General features: G+C 35.4%; 4 protein-coding genes across 5 annotated transcripts; 2 read left to right on the top strand and 2 right to left on the bottom strand.

Moving 5' to 3' along the window:
* Nucleotides 1-1224: 1224 nt before the first annotated feature.
* Nucleotides 1225-2155, top strand: LOC147943309 (UPF0725 protein At4g17990-like). The gene is made up of 3 exons (XM_087513089.1): nucleotides 1225-1336; nucleotides 1478-1581; nucleotides 1669-2155. The coding sequence occupies exon 3, from the start codon at nucleotides 1714-1716 to the stop codon at nucleotides 2023-2025; it is 312 nt and encodes a 103-aa protein (XP_087369215.1). The 5' UTR covers nucleotides 1225-1336; nucleotides 1478-1581; nucleotides 1669-1713; the 3' UTR covers nucleotides 2026-2155.
* Nucleotides 2156-11558: 9403 nt separating this feature from the next.
* On the top strand, nucleotides 11559-12783 carry GAMMA-TIP (gamma tonoplast intrinsic protein). The gene is made up of 2 exons (XM_010511130.3): nucleotides 11559-12147; nucleotides 12230-12783. The coding sequence occupies exons 1-2, from the start codon at nucleotides 11764-11766 to the stop codon at nucleotides 12599-12601; spliced, it is 756 nt and encodes a 251-aa protein (XP_010509432.1). The 5' UTR covers nucleotides 11559-11763; the 3' UTR covers nucleotides 12602-12783.
* A 3059-nt stretch (nucleotides 12784-15842) lies between these two features.
* Nucleotides 15843-17873, bottom strand: LOC104785839 (uncharacterized). The gene is made up of 4 exons (XM_010511129.3): nucleotides 17430-17873; nucleotides 17207-17317; nucleotides 16733-16801; nucleotides 15843-16147 (listed from the first exon to the last, which is right to left on the bottom strand). Exons 1-4 carry the CDS (start codon nucleotides 17574-17576, stop codon nucleotides 16097-16099), a joined length of 378 nt encoding a protein of 125 aa, XP_010509431.1. The 5' UTR covers nucleotides 17577-17873; the 3' UTR covers nucleotides 15843-16096.
* A 24-nt stretch (nucleotides 17874-17897) lies between these two features.
* On the bottom strand, nucleotides 17898-20025 carry LOC104785838 (ACT domain-containing protein ACR10). 2 transcript variants are annotated; one of them, XM_010511128.3, is made up of 6 exons: nucleotides 19622-20025; nucleotides 19316-19543; nucleotides 19135-19240; nucleotides 18725-19052; nucleotides 18336-18630; nucleotides 17898-18236 (listed from the first exon to the last, which is right to left on the bottom strand). In XM_010511128.3, exons 1-6 carry the CDS (start codon nucleotides 19773-19775, stop codon nucleotides 18232-18234), a joined length of 1116 nt encoding a protein of 371 aa, XP_010509430.1. In that variant the 5' UTR covers nucleotides 19776-20025; the 3' UTR covers nucleotides 17898-18231. The 2 variants fall into 2 exon arrangements, with proteins under 2 accessions (XP_010509430.1, XP_010509428.1); XM_010511126.3 differs by having other exon boundaries at nucleotides 18346-18630; nucleotides 19622-19965.
* Between the last annotated feature and the right edge of the window lie 3741 nt (nucleotides 20026-23766).

Here is a 23766-nt window from a genome sequence, read left to right as displayed (position 1 = left end):
AAGTTTTTAAAGTTTGAATGTCTGATAAATCAAGCTTTCTACTCATTTGTATTCAGAATCATTTTGGTCTCTTTTATAATATAACTCTAAACTATTGCCTAATTTTTTAGATGATATGAGATATTGTACCCTTATTTTTATTCATCTATTGAGTAATATATGTCCGTTTTTAAAATTTTGTATTACATAATATACAGGAAAAAATCACAATTTTTATTAACTAAATGTATTATAGAATAATGCAAGATAATTTAAATATAAATCCAAATAAAAATAAAAAAGAATCATATATTTATGTTTGAATGAGGTATAAATATTTCCTTATTTTTTTAAATCTTACCTATAATTAATTTTGAAGTTTGGTAACTAATATTAAATTCAATGCATTAAATGTAAAAACTTTCCAAAAAATATTTTTGAGCAAAAACTGCTGCAAAAATACTAGTATAGATATTCTAATTTATTTTTAATTTATTTTTTAAATGAAAAGGAGGATATGAATAGAAGTATTTTTCTAAATTAAATCTCTCAAAATCTAAAATTTTATTAATTTCCTAAATTCCACAATGGATCGGGATGTATATAAGGCAGGGGCATGATGTCATGTTTGGCTAAGTTGTTGACAAAACCCTAAGTCGATTAAAAAAGCATCAGCCGCGCGATTGGTTCCACTTCCATCCACCGAGCAAAGTTGAGAAATATTACGACAAAGAATGGGTGTAGAGAGTGACGAGGAGGAAAAGCGGTTCGAGGAAGAAGAGGAAAAGCGGGTACCAGGCAGAAGTCGCGTATTGGGAAGAAGTGTGGAAATGTAATAATGTAATCATCTCTCATCCTCTTTTTATCTCTTTAATTAGGTCGTTTTGATTCACCAAGCTGTAACCCTAATTCTAATTTTCGTATTAAAAACCCTCTAATTTGTAATCAGGGGTTCGAAATTGATCATTTGAAGATACCAAAACGCTTTGGATTTGTTGGAGTTGCGCCTATCATGCTTAAAAAATAGAATTACGATGATGAACTCCCCTTTCTCATCTTATATGCTAAGATTGGGGTCCATAAGTATAATATGTTAGAGGTAAATATTTAAAAACCTAATCTCTTTCCTCTCCTCCTTATTTTCTTTGAGTGTTTCCCTTAGTTAATTAATTGTTAATTACAGCAGGGGAAGAACCTCCAGTTCGATAGTCTTGACCTGGACATCGCACATATCATATCACTCTCCTTGTGAAGGAGAACAGTAGACAATTTCAAACTAGCCTGGTTCACTTAGGCCACCATAAAAAGAAGAAGTCCGTCACTTGGTTTACTGCTAGGTTTAAGCCCAAACATCCACGTAAGTACTCTCATCCAGAATAATTCCTTTCATATTATTCTTCTAATTCTTCTAATTCTTCTCAGCTAGTTTCCAGTCTTTTTTATGCCTTCTGCATGCACACTTAAATGTCGTGTGACTTTATCTGTGTATGGGGAACAGGACCTGGGCGTCTTCATTACGGACCAGGACCTGATTGCTACCGACGTAAACTGCCTGACTGGCCTCCAGAGAATGATTTCAGTGATAAAAAGCGTTTCTACCTGGTAAGATCTCATTAAGACCCTCCGTTAAGTTTCACTTTGATTTTGCTCCTGTGATCAATATGTGATGTGTTTGCTTTTTTTTTTCAGGTGGAAGAATCAGAGCTGCTAAAATATGACTGGATTCGTCTATACATGGAATTTGCATTCGTCGAAGAGAATGAAGGTATTGCTACTGCTAATCCCGATCTGTCAAAATTGGTGATTTTAATGGTGGCTGTGGAACCTATGGGGAATGCGGAGACGCCAAAGGAGGATATACTCATGGCCAGAGATGCAACTTTTTACATAAGGTACACGTACCCATATATGGGTCAGGGTAAGAAGCATAAGCCTAAATCTCCCCGTCATCGCATAGCTATCGTCAGAAGAACCATGAAGAAAGGCACCCTCTCTCTCCTCTTCATGAGTTCGTTTGCCAAAACTTCTAGCGGTGTTACTACCTAGCTATGATTAGAGGTAAATCATGAATGCTCTAAAGTTTGGGTTTCTTTAAGTGGGATGGTTTTCGTACTATCTGTGTGGTGTTTTGTATTCATGTCCCTTAATATCAAACTAGCAACTTTTGCCTATCCAACTCGAGAAATCTTTGAAGTTTAATAGTAGAGAATTTACATGTTTTGTTGTAAATTAGAAAGGATCATGCGAAAACTGCAACTAGTAGTACTTCGCAAAACTGGATCAAGAATTTAATCAGACCTCACAATCTTTGACATTTTTTTGACGAGTTTATTTACCATTTTTTTTTTCTTCATCTTGCTGTTTGATGAAGACTTCTTGTAAGCAACCCATCGGTTTCGATATCGATACCATGGACCTAGGGATAAATTAATTATCAAACCTTGATCTTTAAAAATTTGATTTCAATAACGTTTTCTGTTTCATTCCTGATTATTTTCAGTCTTGGTCAGAAACATATACAAATCTATGGTTTTGTCATATTGATAAGCACCAACGATCTCCAAAGAATGTTCAAGAAGCTCGATAAGTCAAGGAAATTACAAATTGCGAAAAAGGTGTAACATTGGTAGACGCACATTGTTGATTCCTTGTACCACAACGACCACGACCTCGATCTATATGTTGTATACCATAACTTCACAAGCAATAACATTGGTTGCAAAAAAAAAAAAAAAAAAAAAAATCCATTTGAGAGGCAATTATTCAAGAACCAAAGAAAATCATAATCTTTTTAAACATTCCAATTGACCAACACGCCTTGGTGACTCTATAATATTATTCAGATTGCCTTGTAAATCCCTAGAAGAAAGCACACACTTGAATGTTAGAGCTATAAAACCTTGAAGATTATCTGCAAAAGTTTGTGTCAAAACCCTTAAGATGTATAAAAGGTTTCTTATTCATAACGTTGCACAAAGTGTGCCTTATATAGTAGATACAATATTTAACCTAAGGATGGAAACATAAATACCAAACTCTACAAGACTATATAGTATTTACATAATAGAATCCTGGCTCGTAATACCCCCCTTAAGGTGGAGTGTGCAGGTCCCGAATACCCACCTTAAGCTTAAAATCATCAAACTCTTTACGACCAAGAGCCTTAGTGAGAATATCAGCCAACTGAACCTTAGTCGAAACATGTTGCGGAGCAATGACACCACGCACAATCTCATCACGAATGAAATGACAATCTGATTCGATATGCTTCGTCCGCTCATGGAAAACCGGGTTCTTACTCAGATGGATAGCCGATTCATTATCACAATATAGAGAAACCGGAGCTGAACAATCAACACCCATGGAAACAAGAACCTCGCGCAACCAGAGAAGCTCACAAACCGTTTTGGCCATAGCACGGTATTCAGCCTCACACGAGGAACGAGAAACCACATCTTGCTTCCGTGTCTTCCAAGATACCGGAGAACCACCAAGTTGAATAAACCAAGCAGTGAGAGAACGTCATGTTAAGGGACAACCGTTATGATCAGCGTCACACCAAGCCGTAAGACGAAGATCAGTGCCAGAACAGAGAAGAATACCTTGACCCGGATTGGACTTGAGATAACAAACTACCCGACGTGCCGCCTCCCAATGTTCCACCCTCGGAGCATGCTTAAATTGAGACAACAAATGAATAGCATACGAGAGATCCGGCCGACTAACCCCAAGGTATATAAGACGACCAACCAAACGACGATAACGAAACAGATCAGGAAGCAATGCACCCGTAGCCGTAGCCAAATGATGATTCTGTTCAATAGGATGAGAGACAGGCTGCGCCCCAAGCAAACCAGTATCCGAAATGATGTCAAGTGTATACTTACGTTGAGATAAATACATACCAGTAGTGTTCCGAGCCACTTCGATGCCCAAAAAATATTTAGAGATTCCCAGATCCTTCATACGAAAAGAAGAGCTCAAATACGTCTTAAAATCAGCAATAACCGCAGGAGAGTTCCCAGTAACGATAAGATCATCAACATAGACTAGCACATGAATCCGCCGAGTGTCATCAGCATAGGTGAACAATGAATAGTCTTTCAAACTCTGCGTGAAGCCATATTCCTTAAGAGAGGTGGAGAGCTTCGAAAACCAACATCTTGGCGCCTGCTTAAGCCCATAAAGAGACTTATGTAAACGACAAACCTGTGTCTTATCATCAGTCCGGAAACCCGGAGGAAAACGAATGAAAACTTCCTCTTCTAAGTCACCATGTAAGAAATCATTGTGAACGTCCATTTGATGAACCTCCCAATCCCGAGCCACCGCAACTTCCAAGAAAGAACGCACAGTAGTCATTTTACAAACAGGAGCAAACGTTTCCGTATAGTCAAGCCCCTCGGTCTGGTTGTTGCCAAGAACCACTAACGAGCCTTGTAGCGCTCAAGAGTGCCATCGGATCGATATTTTAACGTAAAAACCCATTTACACCCAAGAGCTTTCTTACCCGGAGGTAATGTCTCCGTCGTCCATGTGCCTTGGTCCTCAAGAGAGGTAATTTCACTACGCACAGCTTCACGCCAGTTCTCATCTTCCATAGCCTCAGCAAACGTCCTAGGTATCGTACCGGACGTGATCGCAGCAAGAAACGCGCGATGGTGATCCGAAAATTGAGAGCAGTCGACATAGGAGTCGATAGGGTACCAACAAGTTTCAACAAAATCCCCATCGGACGCCGCATGAGTCGTATTAGTCACATAGTCATGAAGGCGTGTAGACTTAAACTTTTGGCGACAACCTTTTCCCATAGGCTCAGATGTGTCGTGAGTAGACGAATCCAAGACACCAGAAGAATCAGCCACAACATCAGCACGTGATGTGTCCAAACGCAGAGTAGTAGAAGTCGATTGTGTCACCGGGGAGGAAACCGGAGATACGACCGAAGAATCTCCCGAAACAACAACTCGTGTCGGAGAAGAAACAAGAGGTTCCGTGGTCAAAGGAGTTGCAGCCGGCAAAACCTCACTGGAGGAGGGAACCAAATCCAAAGTAAGGAACTCATCATCATCAATAATAGGAGACGGTATAGTCGGAGCCGGAGCAGTCGGAGAATCCGAGCGAGTATGAGCAAATGGAAACTCCTGTTCGAGAAAAACAACGTCACGAGATACAGAAACTACACCTGTATCAAGATTGTACACTTTCCAACCCTTTTTCCCAAAAGGATAACCGAGAAACACGGACCGGGTACTGCGAGAAGCAAATTTATCCCCACCGTGTTTCTGGTTATGAACGTAACACAAACAACCGAAAATACGAAGATGATTCATCGGAGGTGGTCGGTTATAAAGTATTTCAAATGGAGTCTTGCCATGGAGCACTGTCGTGGGCGTCCGATTGATTAAGTAGCCAGCGGTTAGAACACAATAACTCCAGAATTCAACCGGAACGTGAGCATGAAACCGTAAGGCTCTGGCTACATTCAAGATGTGACGATGTTTACGCTCCACACGTCCGTTTTGTTGAGGAGTTCCAACACAAGAAGTTTCATGGAGAATACCTTTCTCGCGAAAGAAACCGCTAAGACTTAAAAACTCAGACCCATTATCGCTTCTCACTGTCTTAACCTTGCGGTCGAACTGTCTTTCCACCAAAGAAACAAACTCACGTAGAGTCGAAGCAGTTTGAGATTTTGATGGCAGCAAATATATCCATACAGCACGCGAGAAATCGTCAACAATTGTAAAAAAAAACCGTGAACCACAGATTGCTGTAGTCCTATAAGGACCCCATATGTCGCAATGAATCAACTCAAAAACTTCAGAAGTTTTATTAATGCTCAAAGGAAAAGAATCACGTGTTTGTTTTGAACGAATACAGACGTCACATGTTTTTGAATCAAAACCGCTACTACTAGAATTCGAAAAAGACAACATCTCCATAGTTGTAGAAGAAGGATGTCCAAGGCGACCATGCCACACCTCCTTGGGTTGTTGCTCCAAAGCTTGTGTCAAAGCTGCTTCAGCCATCCCTCGAAAGAAATATAACCCATTCTGCTGTTCACCTGCGCCAATCACCGTCCGTGTGATGCAGTCCTGAACAATACAAAGCCGATCAGATATCTGGAAGTGACATTGTCGATCTCGAGTCAGTTGAGAGACCGAGATAAGGTGGCAGTGCAAGCCATCGACAAAGAATACGTTTATCAAAGTGAGATGGGAACCGAGAGAGACCATCCCGCGTTTAGTAGAAACCGTAAACCGGCCATCAGGGAGTTTTATAAACATAGGAGCCATATCACAAACATTCGTTAAGAAATCAATGCTTCCCGTCATGTGGTTAGAAGCCCCAGTGTCAATAATCCAAGACTCAATAAAAAACTTACCAGCAAGAGGATCATGAGTACCAACAGACCGTGCATTAAGCATATCCTTCAGCTTGATCCAATCTTGATCACTTAACCCGCTAAAACCAACACGATCAGCATCGGTGATATTGGTATGTCCGAGAGACACCGAAGCCGCAACATGTTGAACATGTGTAGGTTCAACAGACTTGGAAGGAACAACCGAGACACGACGATCACTGCTTGAACCACCCGGACCAGCCTGTGAAGTAGTAGGGAGTTTGGAACGAGGGCGATCGCCCCACCACCAAGGATAACCGATCTTACGAAAACAGTGATCCGCCAAATGACCTTTCCTTCCGCAGCCCGTACACACAGCCGAAGGATCTCGTAGTGGAGGAGATGAATAAGTACGCGGAGCCACACGAACCGCGAAACTAGCCCCCTCATTCCGTTCTTCCATCAGCCTACCCGCTCTCTTTGATTGCTCATCTTGAGTAACAACTTGATAAGCCTCATCAAGAGATGGAAGTGGATCACGCGATAAAAGAGAAGACTTTACCGCACCAAAGACACTCTCATTAAGACCCATTAGAAATTGGTGTAACTTGTCTTCTTCACGTTCCTTGGCAATCTCCTCAACTGTCTTCGCACGTTGGAAATCAGCAAGGCTTGTCCATAGTTTCGTAAGTTTCCCATAATAAGCTTCCACCGCAGAACCCTTTTGTTGACAATTAGCCAACTCAGTCTTCAAACGCTGGACCCTTTGGCCATTCTTCACCGAGAATCGCTTTTGTATGTGAGTCCATAAGTCCGAAGCAATTTCATGATGCGAGAGGGAGCTACTTAAATCCGGTGCTACAGTTTGTTGCATCCAAGACACCACCATAGCATTATTTGCCCACTAATCCTCAATGTCATCGGACTCATCATCAGGTTTAGGGATAGATCCATCCGCAAAACCAAAGTTTTTCCTTGCTCTCAAGGCAAGACGCAAGTTCATAGCCCATTCATCGTAATTGGATCCACGAAGTTGTGGTTGTGAGATCACGGATCCAGGGTTATCTCCAGCTGAGAGATCATAGGGGTCGATTCGACGTCGGGTAGACTCAAGACGAGACTTAGAACCCGAAGTCAGCGTCGAAGCAACCTTAGAAACAGACTGATCGTCCGTCATAGTTCCAAGAGAGATATATCGACAGAATGATCGATATACCAAGGTCAAAGGAAAAGAGAGAAATCAAAAGAAAACAAGAAGAACAGAGTTCTCCAAGCAAAACAGAGGATCGAATAGCCTAAAAAATTAGGTTTAGCTCTGATACCATGTCAAAATCCTTAAGATGTATAAAAGGTTTCTTATTCATAACGTTGCACAAAGTGTGCCTTATATAGTAGATACAATATTTAACCTAAGGATGGAAACATAAATACCAAACTCTACAAGACTATATAGTATTTACATAATAGAACCCTGGCTCGTAATAGTTTGAAAGATGATAAGTACTAGCAAGAAAAAAAAGGGCAGTTGGTTGCTAAACCGTAAGGCATAGCAAAATGAATTCAAAAAAGAGCTAAGTGGGATATATTACCTACATCTACATGGATCAGTAATAAAAAAGAAGAACATATGCATTTAGATCAAACAACCATAATAGAGAATCTACCATACCCTCAGAAATGAAGTTTCTTGTATGTGCTTCCAATATCAGCTTACCAGCTTGGCTGGTTTACAAATTACAATGTTGCCTAAGGATTTTTCAAGGCCAGTGTTCTCTGCAAGGATGGTTTGATCAAACTCTCTTCTTTTCAACGCAATGGGTTTTTTTAAGCTGCAAATATTCACTCAATTAAGCCGATTTATGATACCCAAAATTTACATGCAAGTTCCTTCTAATTGTATTTTTAATTTTTAAATTAATTAACTCTAATTATTTAACATTTTAACTACTGTATAGTTTTTAGAGTGAAAAAAAAAACTTGTGGTTAAGATGATTGCCAACGCCACGTATTTTATAATATCTTAATTTGTCAACGTGATTATACTATTTCGCCTTGAGGAGCCAAATAAATTTGAATATTCTTTATCACGTTTATAAAAATCATTTAAAGTATAAGTCGTCGACAAAAAAATTGTGCTATTTATAGTCAACAATAATAATGTGACGTACACTCTTTTTTCATGGAAAAAAAAAACTCTATTTTTGTTTTCTTATTGGCCGGCCGGATGGATAGATTGGGCGGTGTGGATTGTAGTTCGCCGGCTTACGATCATATTTAGAAAATTTATTGTAGCTTTTTTCCCCTCTTTTGTCGACTAATTATGTTGGGTCTAATATACGAAAAATTACCTTCTGTTGTTTATTAATTTTGTTAGATGAATACTCGTATTGGTCTAATTAACATGAGTATCATTTTAACTTAAATAAATAAACTATCATTTTAACCAAGCATTTTCAAGAAACAAAAAAAAAGTCAATGTCAATAAAAAAAAATCAACGTATAGACGTTTTCAGACGTTCACTATATATTATTTCGACAATCTTACAGTAAGATTCTGTCGTGACATTAAAACTCCTTTTAACTCAATATCAACAAAACTCTAGCATTGAACGAGATACAAGTCTCTATTTCAGATCCAGAAACCATAAACGTTAAATTAATCCTCTTAATTCTATCTTTGATTTGTGAAAACCATCTAAAAACCAAACATGATCCACCACATAGCTAGACGTGTGTTCTCCCAAAAAAAATGTGTACTCGCTAGCAAAAACCCAAATTAAAACCTTCGTTCTTCTTATAATGATCATAGAGATTCGCGCGCCTTATCATTTTTGCCAATAAATTTCCTAGTTGCCTGAAGCCAATCTTCTTTCCACAATAACAATATTTTCATTAAAAAAACATATTTCATTTATTTTATTTTAATTAACGTAGAAATGAACAATGATTTAAATTGGAGCACTTGAATATAATAGTACACCGGCCACAACCCCACAATTCACAAACTTGAGAAAGAGAGAGAGAATATGCCCAAACTTACCAAACCTAATCATTTTCATAGTTAACGATTAAAAAATAGTTTTGGTAAGATGATGATGTCTTAGTTCACTTTGATTCCTTTTTCAAAAATCGTTTTCATATATCTACATAAAAATGTTTAATACATATTTTTGTTCAAGTTTTTTTTTCTAAAATATACATTGTGGTTCGATTTAAATAAATATGATGGTTCAAAACTTCAAATTAGTATTGTTAAAAAAAAAATTGAATGAATTTAGTTATGTCCACGTATATGTTTGGCTATTTCAACGTTTAAGATTGTTAATGCTTTGAAATCTTATAACTAGTTATAATAGGTAAGGTGAACGGTCCAAAAATGCATCTTTTCAAAAAAAGGTTTAAATTTGAGCGAGGAAAACATTAAGGACATTAAAAGTGTCACAATTAAAGTAGGGGAATTCCGAGGGTTAAATGTTTTGGAGACACTAATGTGGCTACTATGTTTTTGAGAAGTATGTACATATGTTGACAAAAAAAAAAAAAAGTGTGTACATGTGACATGGTAAAATATATACTGGAACATTCATCACTACAAGTCTAGAACGTTCGCATGTATGCATGCCATCTGATGTACACCATAAATATTCATTAATGCGATCCACCCAAAAACAACGGATCTACCTAACAATCCATCCCCATCTAGGTTATTCTAAAATCACACGACTTACATAAAAGAAAAAGTTTCACATGTTTTTATCATTCACAGGTCACACAATTCGTTTGAAGAGATTATAGATATACATTTTGGAAAGAGACATTGTAATAGATATCCAACTTCGTCCCGTGTTATGTGATAGTAACTTTGTTTTTCTTTTTCTTTTTTCTATAGTTGGTTTGGTTATCCTATTATAATTCATTAATTCTCTCTAAACACAACCGACTAATGTGTTTTATGTGTGGGTTATACATAAGTCAATCGCTTTAAACCCTTCGAATTTATATAAACCATCGGGATCGTTTTTATATAAAGAAAATTAGTTAAGTTGTTAAAACTCCCAACAGTTAAAAAAACATCAAGTTGGTTTAAAACTATATTTTCAAAACTATATATACTTGTAATTTTAAGAACAAATTGCCAAACTATTCGAAATATTTTTTATAAATAATTTTTCAAATAAAATAACAAACTAATTTATCGCGTCTTTAGATTATTATTATTCAATTTAACTGTTGCATTTTTTAATCAAGAATACTCACTTTCTAGCAGTACCAATCAGCCTAATAATAAACCTAAACCGCCCAAAAGGGACAGATTGCATCGTGGTGGTAGGATATTCATAAATGATTTTTTTCCTTAAGTGGAGGGCCGTCACACAATACTTTTTGTCTAATATATATAGATTATTGGTCTACAAAATAAAATGCTAAAATAGTGTATATTATCTATTTGTATGATATGTGAAAAACTGTGAGATGGTCTGGAATGTTAGAATTTGGTGCCATAAACAATAATATTATCATTCTTTTTCCTTTTCTTTTTACAATCATATAAAATTTGGCGCCATAAACAAGATAACATCTTATAATTTCCTCGTATACGTGGAGGGCGAATTGGAAGAATTACGATAAAGCGGATGGTTTGGCATAGATGTCATTTATGTTACATAATTCCACTTAACGATAATATATTTTCTTAAAAAATCATTAGATATGGTTAGCATGTAATGTCACTACGAATATCAAATTCACAAAACTAGCCATGACTTTATCTACACAGAATTATTTATGTTTCAAGTACACAGACCCAAGAGAAAACAACGACAATATAACAAAGTAAACAACGACTAATAATAAATAAGGAAGAAACAAAATGACTAAACATATGAATTAGTAACCACTCTTTAGTATAATTTTTGTTCTGGAGCTTGATTTGTATTGACAACGTATATATATTCGAAAGATTAAATTCTACCACTAATTAAGTTAAAAAAAAAAAACTCTTAGCAAAAGAGTTGGAGAAAGTTACTAGAATAATCTTTTTCCTCTTTAGAATTAGATCATTCTCGAGAGAGAGAATATGAAAAAAAGGACAAAACCTCTATACATGTACAAACATGACAAGTCATTATCCGCCACGTAGATTGGTCGGTTCCGCTTCGCTGGAATCATAGCGATGTACTTGTTTAGCCTGTTCCCATAATTATTTAAAACAAATTTAAATCTCCACCCGCTCCAATCACATAATTTTCAACAAAAATTAAATTTTTATTTATTATTTCTAAATAATTTCTCAACCGGTAACAAGTCACAAAGAAGGCGCCACCTCAGATTATAAGTAAGAGCACAGAGTAGAACAGAGGAACTCATCATCAATCACATCTCCCTCACTCTTCTAACATCTAAGACGACGATTCAATCTCAGCCTCCGTCCGATCATGCCGATCAGAAACATCGCCGTTGGCCGTCCAGATGAGGCGACCCGTCCCGACGCCTTGAAGGCAGCGTTGGCTGAGTTCATTTCAACTTTGATCTTTGTCGTCGCTGGTTCAGGCTCTGGCATGGCTTTCAACAAGCTCACTGAAAACGGAGCCACTACTCCTTCTGGTCTCGTAGCTGCTGCACTGGCTCATGCCTTTGGACTTTTTGTAGCAGTCTCTGTTGGTGCCAACATCTCCGGTGGACACGTTAACCCTGCCGTCACTTTCGGTGCTTTCGTTGGTGGTAACATCACTCTCCTCCGTGGTATCCTTTACTGGATCGCTCAGCTCCTCGGCTCAGTCGTCGCTTGTCTCATCCTCAAATTCGCCACCGGCGGCTTGGTATGTCAAAATTAGTTATTTTTATCTGTTTTTGACCTAACTTCTCCATCAAGTAACTAATTAACGTTTTGGAAACTTTTAGGCTGTGCCGGCTTTTGGACTCTCTGCTGGAGTAGGAGTGTTGAACGCTTTCGTTTTCGAGATCGTGATGACATTTGGGCTTGTTTACACCGTCTACGCCACCGCCATTGACCCCAAAAACGGGAGTCTTGGAACAATCGCTCCCATCGCAATTGGTTTCATCGTTGGAGCCAACATCTTAGCTGGAGGAGCATTCTCCGGAGCCTCCATGAATCCCGCCGTGGCTTTCGGACCAGCGGTGGTGAGCTGGACGTGGACCAACCACTGGGTCTACTGGGCCGGACCTCTTGTTGGCGGTGGAATCGCCGGACTCATCTACGAGGTTTTCTTCATCAACACCACCCACGAGCAGCTCCCAACCACCGACTACTGAATTAGTCTCTCTTTTTCTCTCTTGTGTAATTTTATTCGTCTTTGAATTTTAATGTTTTTGCTTTTTTTATTCCGTTTGTGTAATTTCGAACCATCAAGGGGTTTATGACCGTTGGATGATCTTCTAGATGAATCCTTGTCCGTTGATTTCAAGAGTGGTAAATGCAACTACTATAATGTGAATTATGTGTCTATATCTCATCTTAAGTTTTCAAGTGCTGCAGTTTGATTTGAGCCATTTTCCTAATTTTTAATTTCGACTTCAATTTTAATAGGCTATGTTGATGGAGACATGGAGTAGTACAAAATTACAATATTAAAAAATTAGTTATATATTACATAGCATACTGAATTATGTCAAATTTAGAAATAAAACTATTGGTGCTAAGGGTATAACGCTTAGAAAAACTTTGTTACAAGTTTGGATCTGTTAAAATTATATATGCATGCAAAATTTTGAAATTTGCAATTGCTGGCCTTTTGCAATAAGGGAGTAAAATGAATTTGTAGGGTCAGTCAGTGAGGGTAGTAGTGGTGGCTTTTGTAATTTTCTGTCCATGTGACATCTGTATTTGCATTTTCTAAATGCCTGAAATAAGAGAGAATGAGAAAAATATTTTACTTATTTTATGCAATATGATTGTTTTGCAAACGTAGATATCAATCATACCCGAGATTATATGATGATGTTTGGTCAACAAGTTTCTGAAAGTACCAAAGCTTTAATCTACATACCAACGTTTCAAAAACAAAACAAAAAGGAAGTAAACGTTTACATACAACGACCTATCGTCTATCACAAAACGTCTAAATTAGGATATAGTTAACTGTAATTGGATAAAAACAAAACATTAACAATAAAACTATAACTGATTAACGGCTTCTAGGTGTTGAATGATGAGAAGCACAATTGGTATCGAATGCTAAGGGTGGAGCAGAACGAGGTGAATATGTGGAAGGAATCTCTTTGGTGTGCACTATCTATCAAATTAACACTTGTTTCTCTTCTTCTATCATTGTCTTTATTGTAATTAAAAACTACAAAATCCTTTTGAACTGGTCCGGACCAAATCAAGCCATGATCCGAGGAAGTGTATGTGTTTTACATCTGGCTTGTGTCATCGTTTTTGTTCCGATATGTCGGCCGGGAGTATAATAGGGACCTATCGGTCTCGACATGCTACGTTCCATATTCACATTAGATAGAGATTCAAAATCTTTGGCCAAACCTAAATGGATACGGATGTGCAGAAAGCACGTGAAAACCCCTGCGTCAATTCATAACCTCTTCCTCACTATTCATTCTTTTCTTTTTTCTTCTACAAACTATTGAAATCTCATTCCACACGACAAGCAATCGTACACTGGTTCAATTATAGACATAGTAGTATCTTCTGATTAACTTTTTGTTAATATTATACAAATCTTGAGTAAATATGCATGGTTCGTTACATTTGTGTGGACTGTTGAGTATCTTTCCGATGTCAACAACATTTTCTATATAAGTAGAGTAAAATGTAACTGAAGATTAAATGAGCCATTAAGATTCATTTTGTTGTTTAGTTTCGGTGAAAGAAAAAATGTATATTAATCAAGAAATGTTCGATAATTCACTACCCAAGAAAGTACCCATGTGCCATTTTGGAAACTTTTACCTAATTTTCTGTTTCTTTTTCCCACTTCCCTATAAATTTGTAATTTCTCATCAACTTTTCGTGAGTGAATAGTATAATAAGAGTACACTCATAACTCTCAATACCATACCTTATCAATCATATGGCTCTCACAAGAAGTCAAGAAGAGGTCGGTCGCATGAATTAAAAACATACTTTGCTTATAACTTATAAGTATACGGTTAAACGCAAAATCGAATTGTAGAATTCAATCTCAAGTGAAGGTTGAACCGCATCTAACCACTTCGTATTTGACTTTAATAAACGACTACCTAGTTGGACTAAACTCTAATATGTAGCAATTAATATCAAACTTAATGGCATTTCCCTATTTATCTCCCTGCTGTTGTGGAGAACTGGAGATGAAAATAGGGCACCACGTTATGGCAACAAATTATATGCCACAAACGTTAAAATTGTCATTAATAAAAAACAATATGGGATACAGATTCGCACGAGGGACAAGGCCAAAAAACACAATCAAAAGTGATTGAAAAATCGACAGTAAAAGAGGACAGCTGGTCGCTATCTGCTAAAAAGTAAATAGGTGAGGGGGACCTTTGCAGAAATTATTGCTGTTTAGGTCCCATTTTCCACAGATCTTCATCATTAGATTTTTTTTTTTTTTTTTGAACTAAAGATCTTCATCATTAGATTTTCTTCAACAATTATATCGCTTCTTCCAAATTATATTTAGAATTAGTATTCCAGCCTTCAAGGAAATAGTAGTTTTGTTATCCTTAACGATTTTGTTGAAATCATGATAAGTGTGAGCGAACTTGAGTACTTGAAATCAAGAAATCAAGTTGTAGTGAGCAGGAATACCACATAACTTAAGATATATTAAACCAAAAGGTTTTTAGTGTTTTCTTTTCTTCCCATAGATATGGTTTAGTTTTAAAATTTTATACTTACTAAAAGTTAAACTGATTGATTACACACGTTGTAGGGTTTGTGGAGTAGATAATTTTTTAACTTTTCGAATTGGAATGGGCCGGTGCGGCGGTGCCAAACATTCTTTTAATTTTTGCTTCTTTCTTTCTTTTACTCCAACGATAACGTCACTTCTCTATCTAACATTTACAACATGTTATTAAACCATATTTTTTCAGGTGGGACAAACACACTACTTTGACAATTTTCTTCCCTGAGTGAGTCTTTAGGTTTCGAACTAAGTTATTTTTTCGGTTTAGTGTTACTTATATATATTTGTATTTGGTCGCTTTTGTTTCCGGTATGTGGTAAGGTTTTAACGTTTTCTGTATTGACATTGTATCAATTTAACTAGTTTATGTGGTTGTAGACCAATCTTTGTTGATTTATATCGTTTTAAAAAGATTTCATTTCTGTTGTCAAACCAAACCCAACTCAACATAAATCTCACCTTCATACTGATTTTTTCTGAACCACTCGTATACATTTAACACATATTTTTCTGTCGCCTTTCCAAAGTGCATTATCTCGAGAAACCGTAAGAAAGCTGAGCTTTTGAACCTCTGTTACTTAGTAAATGTGATCTCGAGAAAACTAGCCGCTTTGCAATATTCCATCATTCTTTTCGACAAGGAATGACAGAAAACTTGAAAAACATTGGAGATAACCTTTAAAGACATTCTTACAATTATCATTCAAACCAATGATTTGATAGCATATAATTTCTGTTTGTAAAATTCTCTATACAAACACACACATAGCATATTCAACTTTGCTCATATTGTATCTCTCTGCCTCTAACAAGTTCTGGCGACTAGACAGATCTCCCGCAATTCCAAAACTCCCGACGTAGAACCTTGACAAGTATGTAACCCTTAAATCCATAGTGTTTAGCGGTCAATGAAAGACTTATTCATCAGCTCGACGGCGTTGTCCATGAACTGCACTCTCAGGACAACAGAGATACCGATTATCAAAATTAAAACCTAATATGATAGAGCACACCAACTATAATCTTAAAGTCTAACAAAACAGATGCTGAGCACATTTCATTACTAATTATGATCAAATTGGTCCATTTCTCTATCAAAATCCTGGTCTAGCCCATATTTTCGTACATTAACTATCTGTGTTAAGATGGTCATCTATACATCCCAATTGGACTTCAGGATTCTAGGTTAGAACCGAGTGGCTAGACCAGATACGCTCCCAGAGTCAAACTCCCACTACTTCCCACTTGTTGAGCCACATGATTACCAAGTGGTTTAGGCTTTGTCCCAAGTAACCAGCTTATCAAAAAGAAGATGACCATCTATGATCTTGATATGCCATGAGTTATAGGATACAATAACCTAATCCCCACTTATATAAATTCACATAACACACTAGCCTCAGGCAAACAAAGAGCTTTTAAGAGTTCACATAGAACGAAACAGGATCATCCAAGGTATTGGCTCATCATACTAACAGGGGATCATGTACTAGTATCTGATTCAGACACAAAGCAATAAGATGTTGGTCTTTACCTTTCCAAGCATTTTCAGCTCTTTTCCCACTGGTTCCAAGAATTTAAGATCAACTTCAACCGGCCACACCTATTTATCAATACACCAAATATCAAACTGTTAGCAAATGAGACCTAATAATAACCCATTAGTGAATAAAACACCAATGGGAAATTTACGAGAAAGCAGTCAAAACATCAGACTTGACATAAATGATATGTTCAACTTGTAATCCTATAGCAACATCTCTATGCTCAGACCTAAGCAGCTACAGAACTAGAAATTATCCTCAAAAGGTGAGCGAAAGATTAAAACTTGCACAAAACTACTAAATAAACTAGAATATTCAACAAGACAAAGGAATTAGACAACAAAAGATGATACACAAACACATAATCCTTTCCCTTCTTGAATTCTAAACCAATATAAATACTAAGAACTTGTACTATACACAAATGCAACAACAAACACATCATTCTTTCTGTAAGAAGTCACCTTGACACCAAGTAAGCGAACAGGCGTGACTTGACCAGGAACAACACATTCAGGTCCTGCAGATTCAAGTACAGCTTCCATCGCAAACCCACCTCCCACAGGATTCGGATGCTGCAAAGATTACACACAACCCCGAATTTTTTTTAGTTAAAAAATGGTAATTTCCAAAATCAAATTGGGAATCTACAAAACTACGGAAGAAGAAGAAGAAAAAAAACAAAACCTTCATGACGGAAATGGCGTAATCGGTTTCAGGGCTTTGAGAGATAGAAAGAACAGGTGAGCGACTGATCTTAGGCACTGGTCTTACTGACGAAACTCGCCATGGTGCATCCTCAGCTAGCGTCGTCGCTCCTCCTCTCTTCGCCATTCAAGATTAGATTTTTTTCTCCGGATAACAAAACACTGATGATGAAAAATGAAAAACTCGAAATTGAGAGAGAGCCCTTCAAATTTTGTGAGTGAAATGGATAGAAAGATTTTATTTTATCTAATTTGCTTCTCAAAGTCGAAAACTTTTGTGGTCAGCTTTCGAGATTGTCTTCGTGTGCTTCTTAAAGAGTCGCCATTTTTTTTTCATAGGTTTCTCCTTCACTTTTGTACCCTTCATTATGTATTTAATTACGAAATAGCCACCCTCCTTATTATAGGCCTTTCAACTCAGCCCATTATGTCACAAAACAAAAAGATCTCAGCACAAAGTGGTTAACTTAGCTTAAGCTTAGTTCTCTTCTTTCTATCACACACTCATTTACAACTTTTTTTTTCTTTTAATCTACTTACAAATATCTCAATACATATATTACCACATATCATCTTAATCTACATACACTCATTGCATCATAATGTACAATCATATAGTCTTGATCGGTTAGTTTATGATCCTGAAGTCTTATTCCCAACCCATTAAAGTACTCCACACTTGTTCCTCTATCTTGCTTCTTGGGACAGGTAAGATGTCTTCTTCGTTGATCAACACTTTGTACACCTCCCATTCTCTTTCTCCCGTCACGTGTCTTCCAATTTCAGCCTAGTTATGACATCAGACATCAGATGATTATGACAATTGTTATGTTTTTGGTATAAATTACAAAGACCTTGAATTATGTGATTGGATGAGTTATAATACATATATATACCGAGAAGATGCAGGTGTTGATCTTCTTGAGGGCAAGTGCTATGTCGTGGAAGACTTGTGGCCTTCCCTTTCCTGATAACTCGACAGGGTTTGTGACTAGAAGTTCTGTATCTGGACCTCGATTCATCATGACCACTCTCAGAGGTTGTTGTAGCTCTGCTCTTAAACGATAAACCAATGCATTTAGCTTGCTTGAGTCCAAGATCTTCCGACCATCAGATTGCACAATGAACAAGTCGATCTCACAGTTCCTTCCTCTTTTGATTGTAAAACGCCCATATGAGATCTGTTCATCAAACAAGATTCGAGAAAACGTGTCTCTTATGTGAATACTACTAGTGGAGTAATGCAGATAAAAAGCATCAAAGACTTGCACAAACCTGAATGTTGAAATCTTTGAAGGTTCTCATAATATCATAAAGAAGGCCTTTGTGATCTTGACAAGTGATATGAATGAGGGTATGAGCTGGGCTTAGAGAGTTGTCAACTGAAATAGACACATTGCTTGAAGTGTGTAACCCACCACTCGGCTGCTCTCCCAACACATCCGAGGAGAACAATGTTTCTGCAACTGACGAGGAAGCCTGTGAGCGAGCTGTGATTTCTGAGCCAACAAGTTCAATGTCATAGCTGATCATTGAATCTCCTATGGCATCTCTAAGGTACTCATACACTTCCTCCCGCCTCTTCCCCGTCCCTAAAAGCTCTCTGAGAAGAACAAAAACAGAACACACCTAAACATCTAGCAAATATCCAAAAATCTCCTTTTTAAATATTCATTCTATATTACCTAGTGTCTGTGACAAAGAACAAGTCCATCACTTTCCCATCAGGTGTAGTCGATATCTTAACTTTCTCAATGTTAATCTCAAGCTTGTAAAGAACCTCTGTGACATCTGCCAATATATAGAAACAGTGAGTGAACCCACAGCTATAACTAACTAAAATTAAGAGAATCAAAAGAAACTAACCATAGAGAAGCCCTGTGCGGTCAGAACAAGCTAGCTTCAACAAGAAAAGATCAGGAAACTTGGGAGGCTGAGACTCAGAATCAGAAAGGTAATATCTTGAGATACCAAAGGCCCAAGAAAAAGAAGGGCTAGCCTCAACAAGTCTCATCTTCAACAAATTCCATCTCGTGTTTGGTTTCCCAATCACCCAGAAGACCAAGTAACACCATTTCCCATCAGTCGTTACATCTTCACAGAGCAACAACATTTCAGGTCACAAACCAGAGCAGAGCAGATATCAAAAAAAAGGAGAAATTTTTTTATTACCTCCTCTGACAATGTTGAGGCCGAAGAAGAGAAGGATACGGCAGAGATCACAACCTAGACCAGTTTTGTCAGGACAATTGATGGTGATAACACTCGGCTCACCTTCTTTCTCCGATTGACTGATTATCACAACATCATCCGACAAAATACCCATCTTCTTCTCGTCTCCCTTCAAAGTTTCGATTTTTTTGTGCTTCTGTGATGGTTTTAGCTGGATTCTATTTACATATGGGAGAGAGAGTCAAAGATTTTTTTTTTTTTTGGTCGGAAGAGAGTCAAAGATTTAAAGGTCTGCTTAACTTTATTACTTGAAACCATGTTTTGTGTGATCCTACCTTTTAAGCACTGATTGTGATTTCCTCCTGCCACTTAACTTACTATTAATCAACTATTTTGGTGTGTATATGATTTCTTCTCGTTTTAGAAGTCATAAGAACCTACTAATTCCCCATTTATATTTTAATTAATTAAAAAAATTAAAGCAATATATAATGATGGTTGGTTGGTTACTTGTTATATATTCTTGGTGTGAAAAATCAAATCAGAATTAGACCTTAATTCCGATAATGGTTTATGATTATTTGAGTAGTAATGAGATTTTAATACTATTATTAGTATTTATTACGTGGTACATCACAGGTCATTTTTTTATTTCTTTGGTTTGTTATATAAATCAATAATCGTGTATTGAAAAAATTAATTTGAATATTTCATTATAGATTCGAATATGTCATTATAATATTGAATCAATAAATCAGTTCATCTATTTATAACTATAATATTTGATACTAATAAATAGATTTCATTAAAAGTGAATATTTGTTATCGAATAATATGAAAGTTTTCGATTTTGACTAAGATAATAATGAATAAAGATCGGATTAGTGCAATAAGTTTTTTTTAATTAAAACTGACCCAACAATTCGGATTACACCAAAAATATACTCCAAAAATATTAAAATAGATTTTCTTCTTTTTATTCATTATCTAAATGTAAAATAACTCAAATGTAATGTTTGGTTACAAAAATTCTAAAACAATTTTTAAAATATATCTCCGTTTATAAAATATTTCTTGTTTTTTGTGTTTTTTTTGCATATAATATCTCTATACCATCAAATTTAATATTGTGTTGTTTTGATGGTTTTTTTGAAAAATGTAGCTGATAAAAACGCAGCTGATATTGGCTTACAAGCTCAAATGCAATTGTGGATGGATTCCAACGAATCTGGTGTTGCACTTTTGATCACTAGTGACCAAGGTTTTCTACCTATTCTTTGGACATTGAAGAAGAAGAAGTCTAATTTCAGTCCTTTGCTGATGTTAACGCCTGTTGTGCGCTCAACCTTAATGAAAGATTTTAAGTCTGATTTGAATTGCCAATGGGTAGAGGCATGACAATATCATCTCATCATGAAGTGGTAATGCAGTGGAGTTTGATTAGCAGCCTGCTATCAGAGTGACTTTTTGTTGCTGTGTTTGGCTTCTCAGAATTTGGTAAGTTATTTCTGTCGTTAAGATTCTGATAGCAGGCTGCTAATCAAACTAAATTTACCAAACATATACTTGAAACCATGTTTTGTGTGATCCTATCATTTTAAGCACTGATTGTGATTTCTTCCTGACACTTAACTTACTATTAATCAACTCTTTTGGTGTGTATATGATTTGTTCTCGTTTTAGAAGTCATAAGAACCTACTAATTCCCATTTATATTATATTTTAATTAATAATAATAATAAATTGAAGCAATATATAATGGTGGTTGGTTGGTTACTTGTTATATATTCTTGGTGTGAAAAATCAAATCGGAATTAGACCTTAATTCCAATAATGGTTTATGATTATTTGAGTAGTAATGAGCTTTTAATACTATTACTAGTATTTATCATGTAGTACACCACAGGTTCATTTTTTTATTTCTTTGGTTTGTTATATAAATCAATAATCCGTGTATTGAAAAAATTAATTCGAATATTTTATTATAGATTCGAATATGTCATTATAATATTGAATCAATAAATCAGTTCATCTATTTATAACTATAATATTTGATACTAATAAATAGATTTCATTAAAAGTGAATATTTGTTATCGAATAATAGGAAAGTTTTCGATTTTGACTAAGATAATAATGAATAAAGATCGGATTAGTGCAATAGGTTTTTTTAATTAAAACCGACCCAACAATTCGGATTACACCAAAAATATACTCCAAAAATATTAAAATAGATTTTCTTCTTTTTATTCATTACCTAAATGTAAAATAACTCAAATGTAAAATAATATATATCCGGATATACTTGTTTGGTTACAAAAATTCTAAAACAATTTTTAAAATAGATCTCCGTTTATAAAAATTAAAACCACATCCTATGCTGAAAAAAGGCTAAAATTTTATCAAAAATCTAAAATTTTATCAAAAATCTAAAATCTAAAATCATATGTATAAATCTAATCACATCATATGTATTAGATCTAAAATCTAAAATCTAAAATTTTATCTAATCACATCATATCTATTAAATTATAATTCAAATGATTAAATATAAGAATAAATAAAATTGAAAGGAGAATTATATTTTAGTCTAACATATCGCTTTAAATTAGGTAGATATATTTTAGGAAATCTGAAATTAACATTATCAAATAAGGAAATGATTGTGTTTGGTTGTAAGAATTGTAGAGAATTTAATTGAAACTTGTTTGGATATAAAGATTAAAAAAAAGGATGGCCCAAAAATGTACTTCAAAAATGTTAAGATAGATTATTAGAACAAAGAATAAGTAATTTATAAGCTATTGTCTCATTAAGTCACAATTTTGCTAATGCTCTTTAATTATGTTACACAATATTAGTTAAAAGTCAGTTTGATTTGATATGTGAAATAGATTCACAGTATTGACCAAAAAGTAAAATGAGGTTTTAAACCATATTTTAGTACTGAGTCAATGATATTCAAATTTATAATAATGTTATTTCAAACCCGTTCTGTTTATAACCTATTCGGCCATATAACCACATTCTATAAAATTTAAACTTTTTATAAGTTTACATATTCATAATATTTTAAAGTTTTTACTAAGTTGATATCAGTAATAATATTTAAAGATGTAAAAGTTTATTTTTTTTATATTTGGTACATAATTAAGCTAAAAACAGTTCAACTAAATAACCAACTAAACCAATTGACAACCAAATAGACTCAAGTATAATATAATAGAAATAACATTATATTACATAGGAACGGAAAACCACATCTTATTCCACATACAAAAAATCATCTTTATAGTTTTGGTTTAATGTAATTTATAACTATATAAATTATTATTTTTACCTAGTATATATCCAATCTTCAAACACAAATTAAAATTATGTATTTTTTTGTTCATAATATATATACAATGTTTATAAGATTAGTTTGAAAATAATATTGATAATAATAATTCGAAAATTGGGTTGTCGTTTTTACGAATTTTATTAATGTCAAAATAATTATGGGGATTTTTGTTATGGAAAATCGATTATATCCTTTAAATTTGAGAGATTATTTCATCTCTAAAGATAGTTTCGAATATTTTATGGGAATAAAAATTTAATGGATAGAGTAGTTTTTGGAAAAATCAAAATGTATAGATGTTGTCTAGATTTTATGCGAATAAACGTAACAAAATTGGTTCGATTTAAGATGTTTTAGGAAATGAGTTTCTGAGCAATGTTATTTTTGGAAATTGTTTAGGGATTAATATTGTAATAAAAAAAATTAATAAGCAAAACTTAAATGGCATAATACAAAATATAGTTCAAAAATGTTAATATAGATGTAAGTATTACCGGGTGATGGTGAAGAGCAATTTCTTATGCTTAATTGTATGTTAGTCAAAATCGTTTACTATTCTACTCCTAAAAGTGAGGGTTTTAAGGCGATTAATTAAGGTGAGCTGTGAAATGTTTATTAATGTAAAGTTCTTTGTGGAGTTACTTTTTCCAAATCTACTTTGTAAAGTAATAATATGTCACCACGGGTAAAATTTTACTTTTCGAGTCTATGGTAGACTACTGAATTCCACATGAAAGTATTATTTTTTTCTGATACAAAGACGTTTATCTGTCATTGTTTTGCGTAGGTCTTACAAGCAATTGG

This window comes from Camelina sativa, chromosome 5 (genome assembly GCF_030686135.1).
Source record: "Camelina sativa cultivar CO46 ecotype springtype chromosome 5, ASM3068613v1".
Classification (NCBI taxonomy): domain Eukaryota; kingdom Viridiplantae; phylum Streptophyta; class Magnoliopsida; order Brassicales; family Brassicaceae; genus Camelina; species Camelina sativa.
This window is presented reverse-complemented; position numbering and strand designations above follow the sequence as displayed.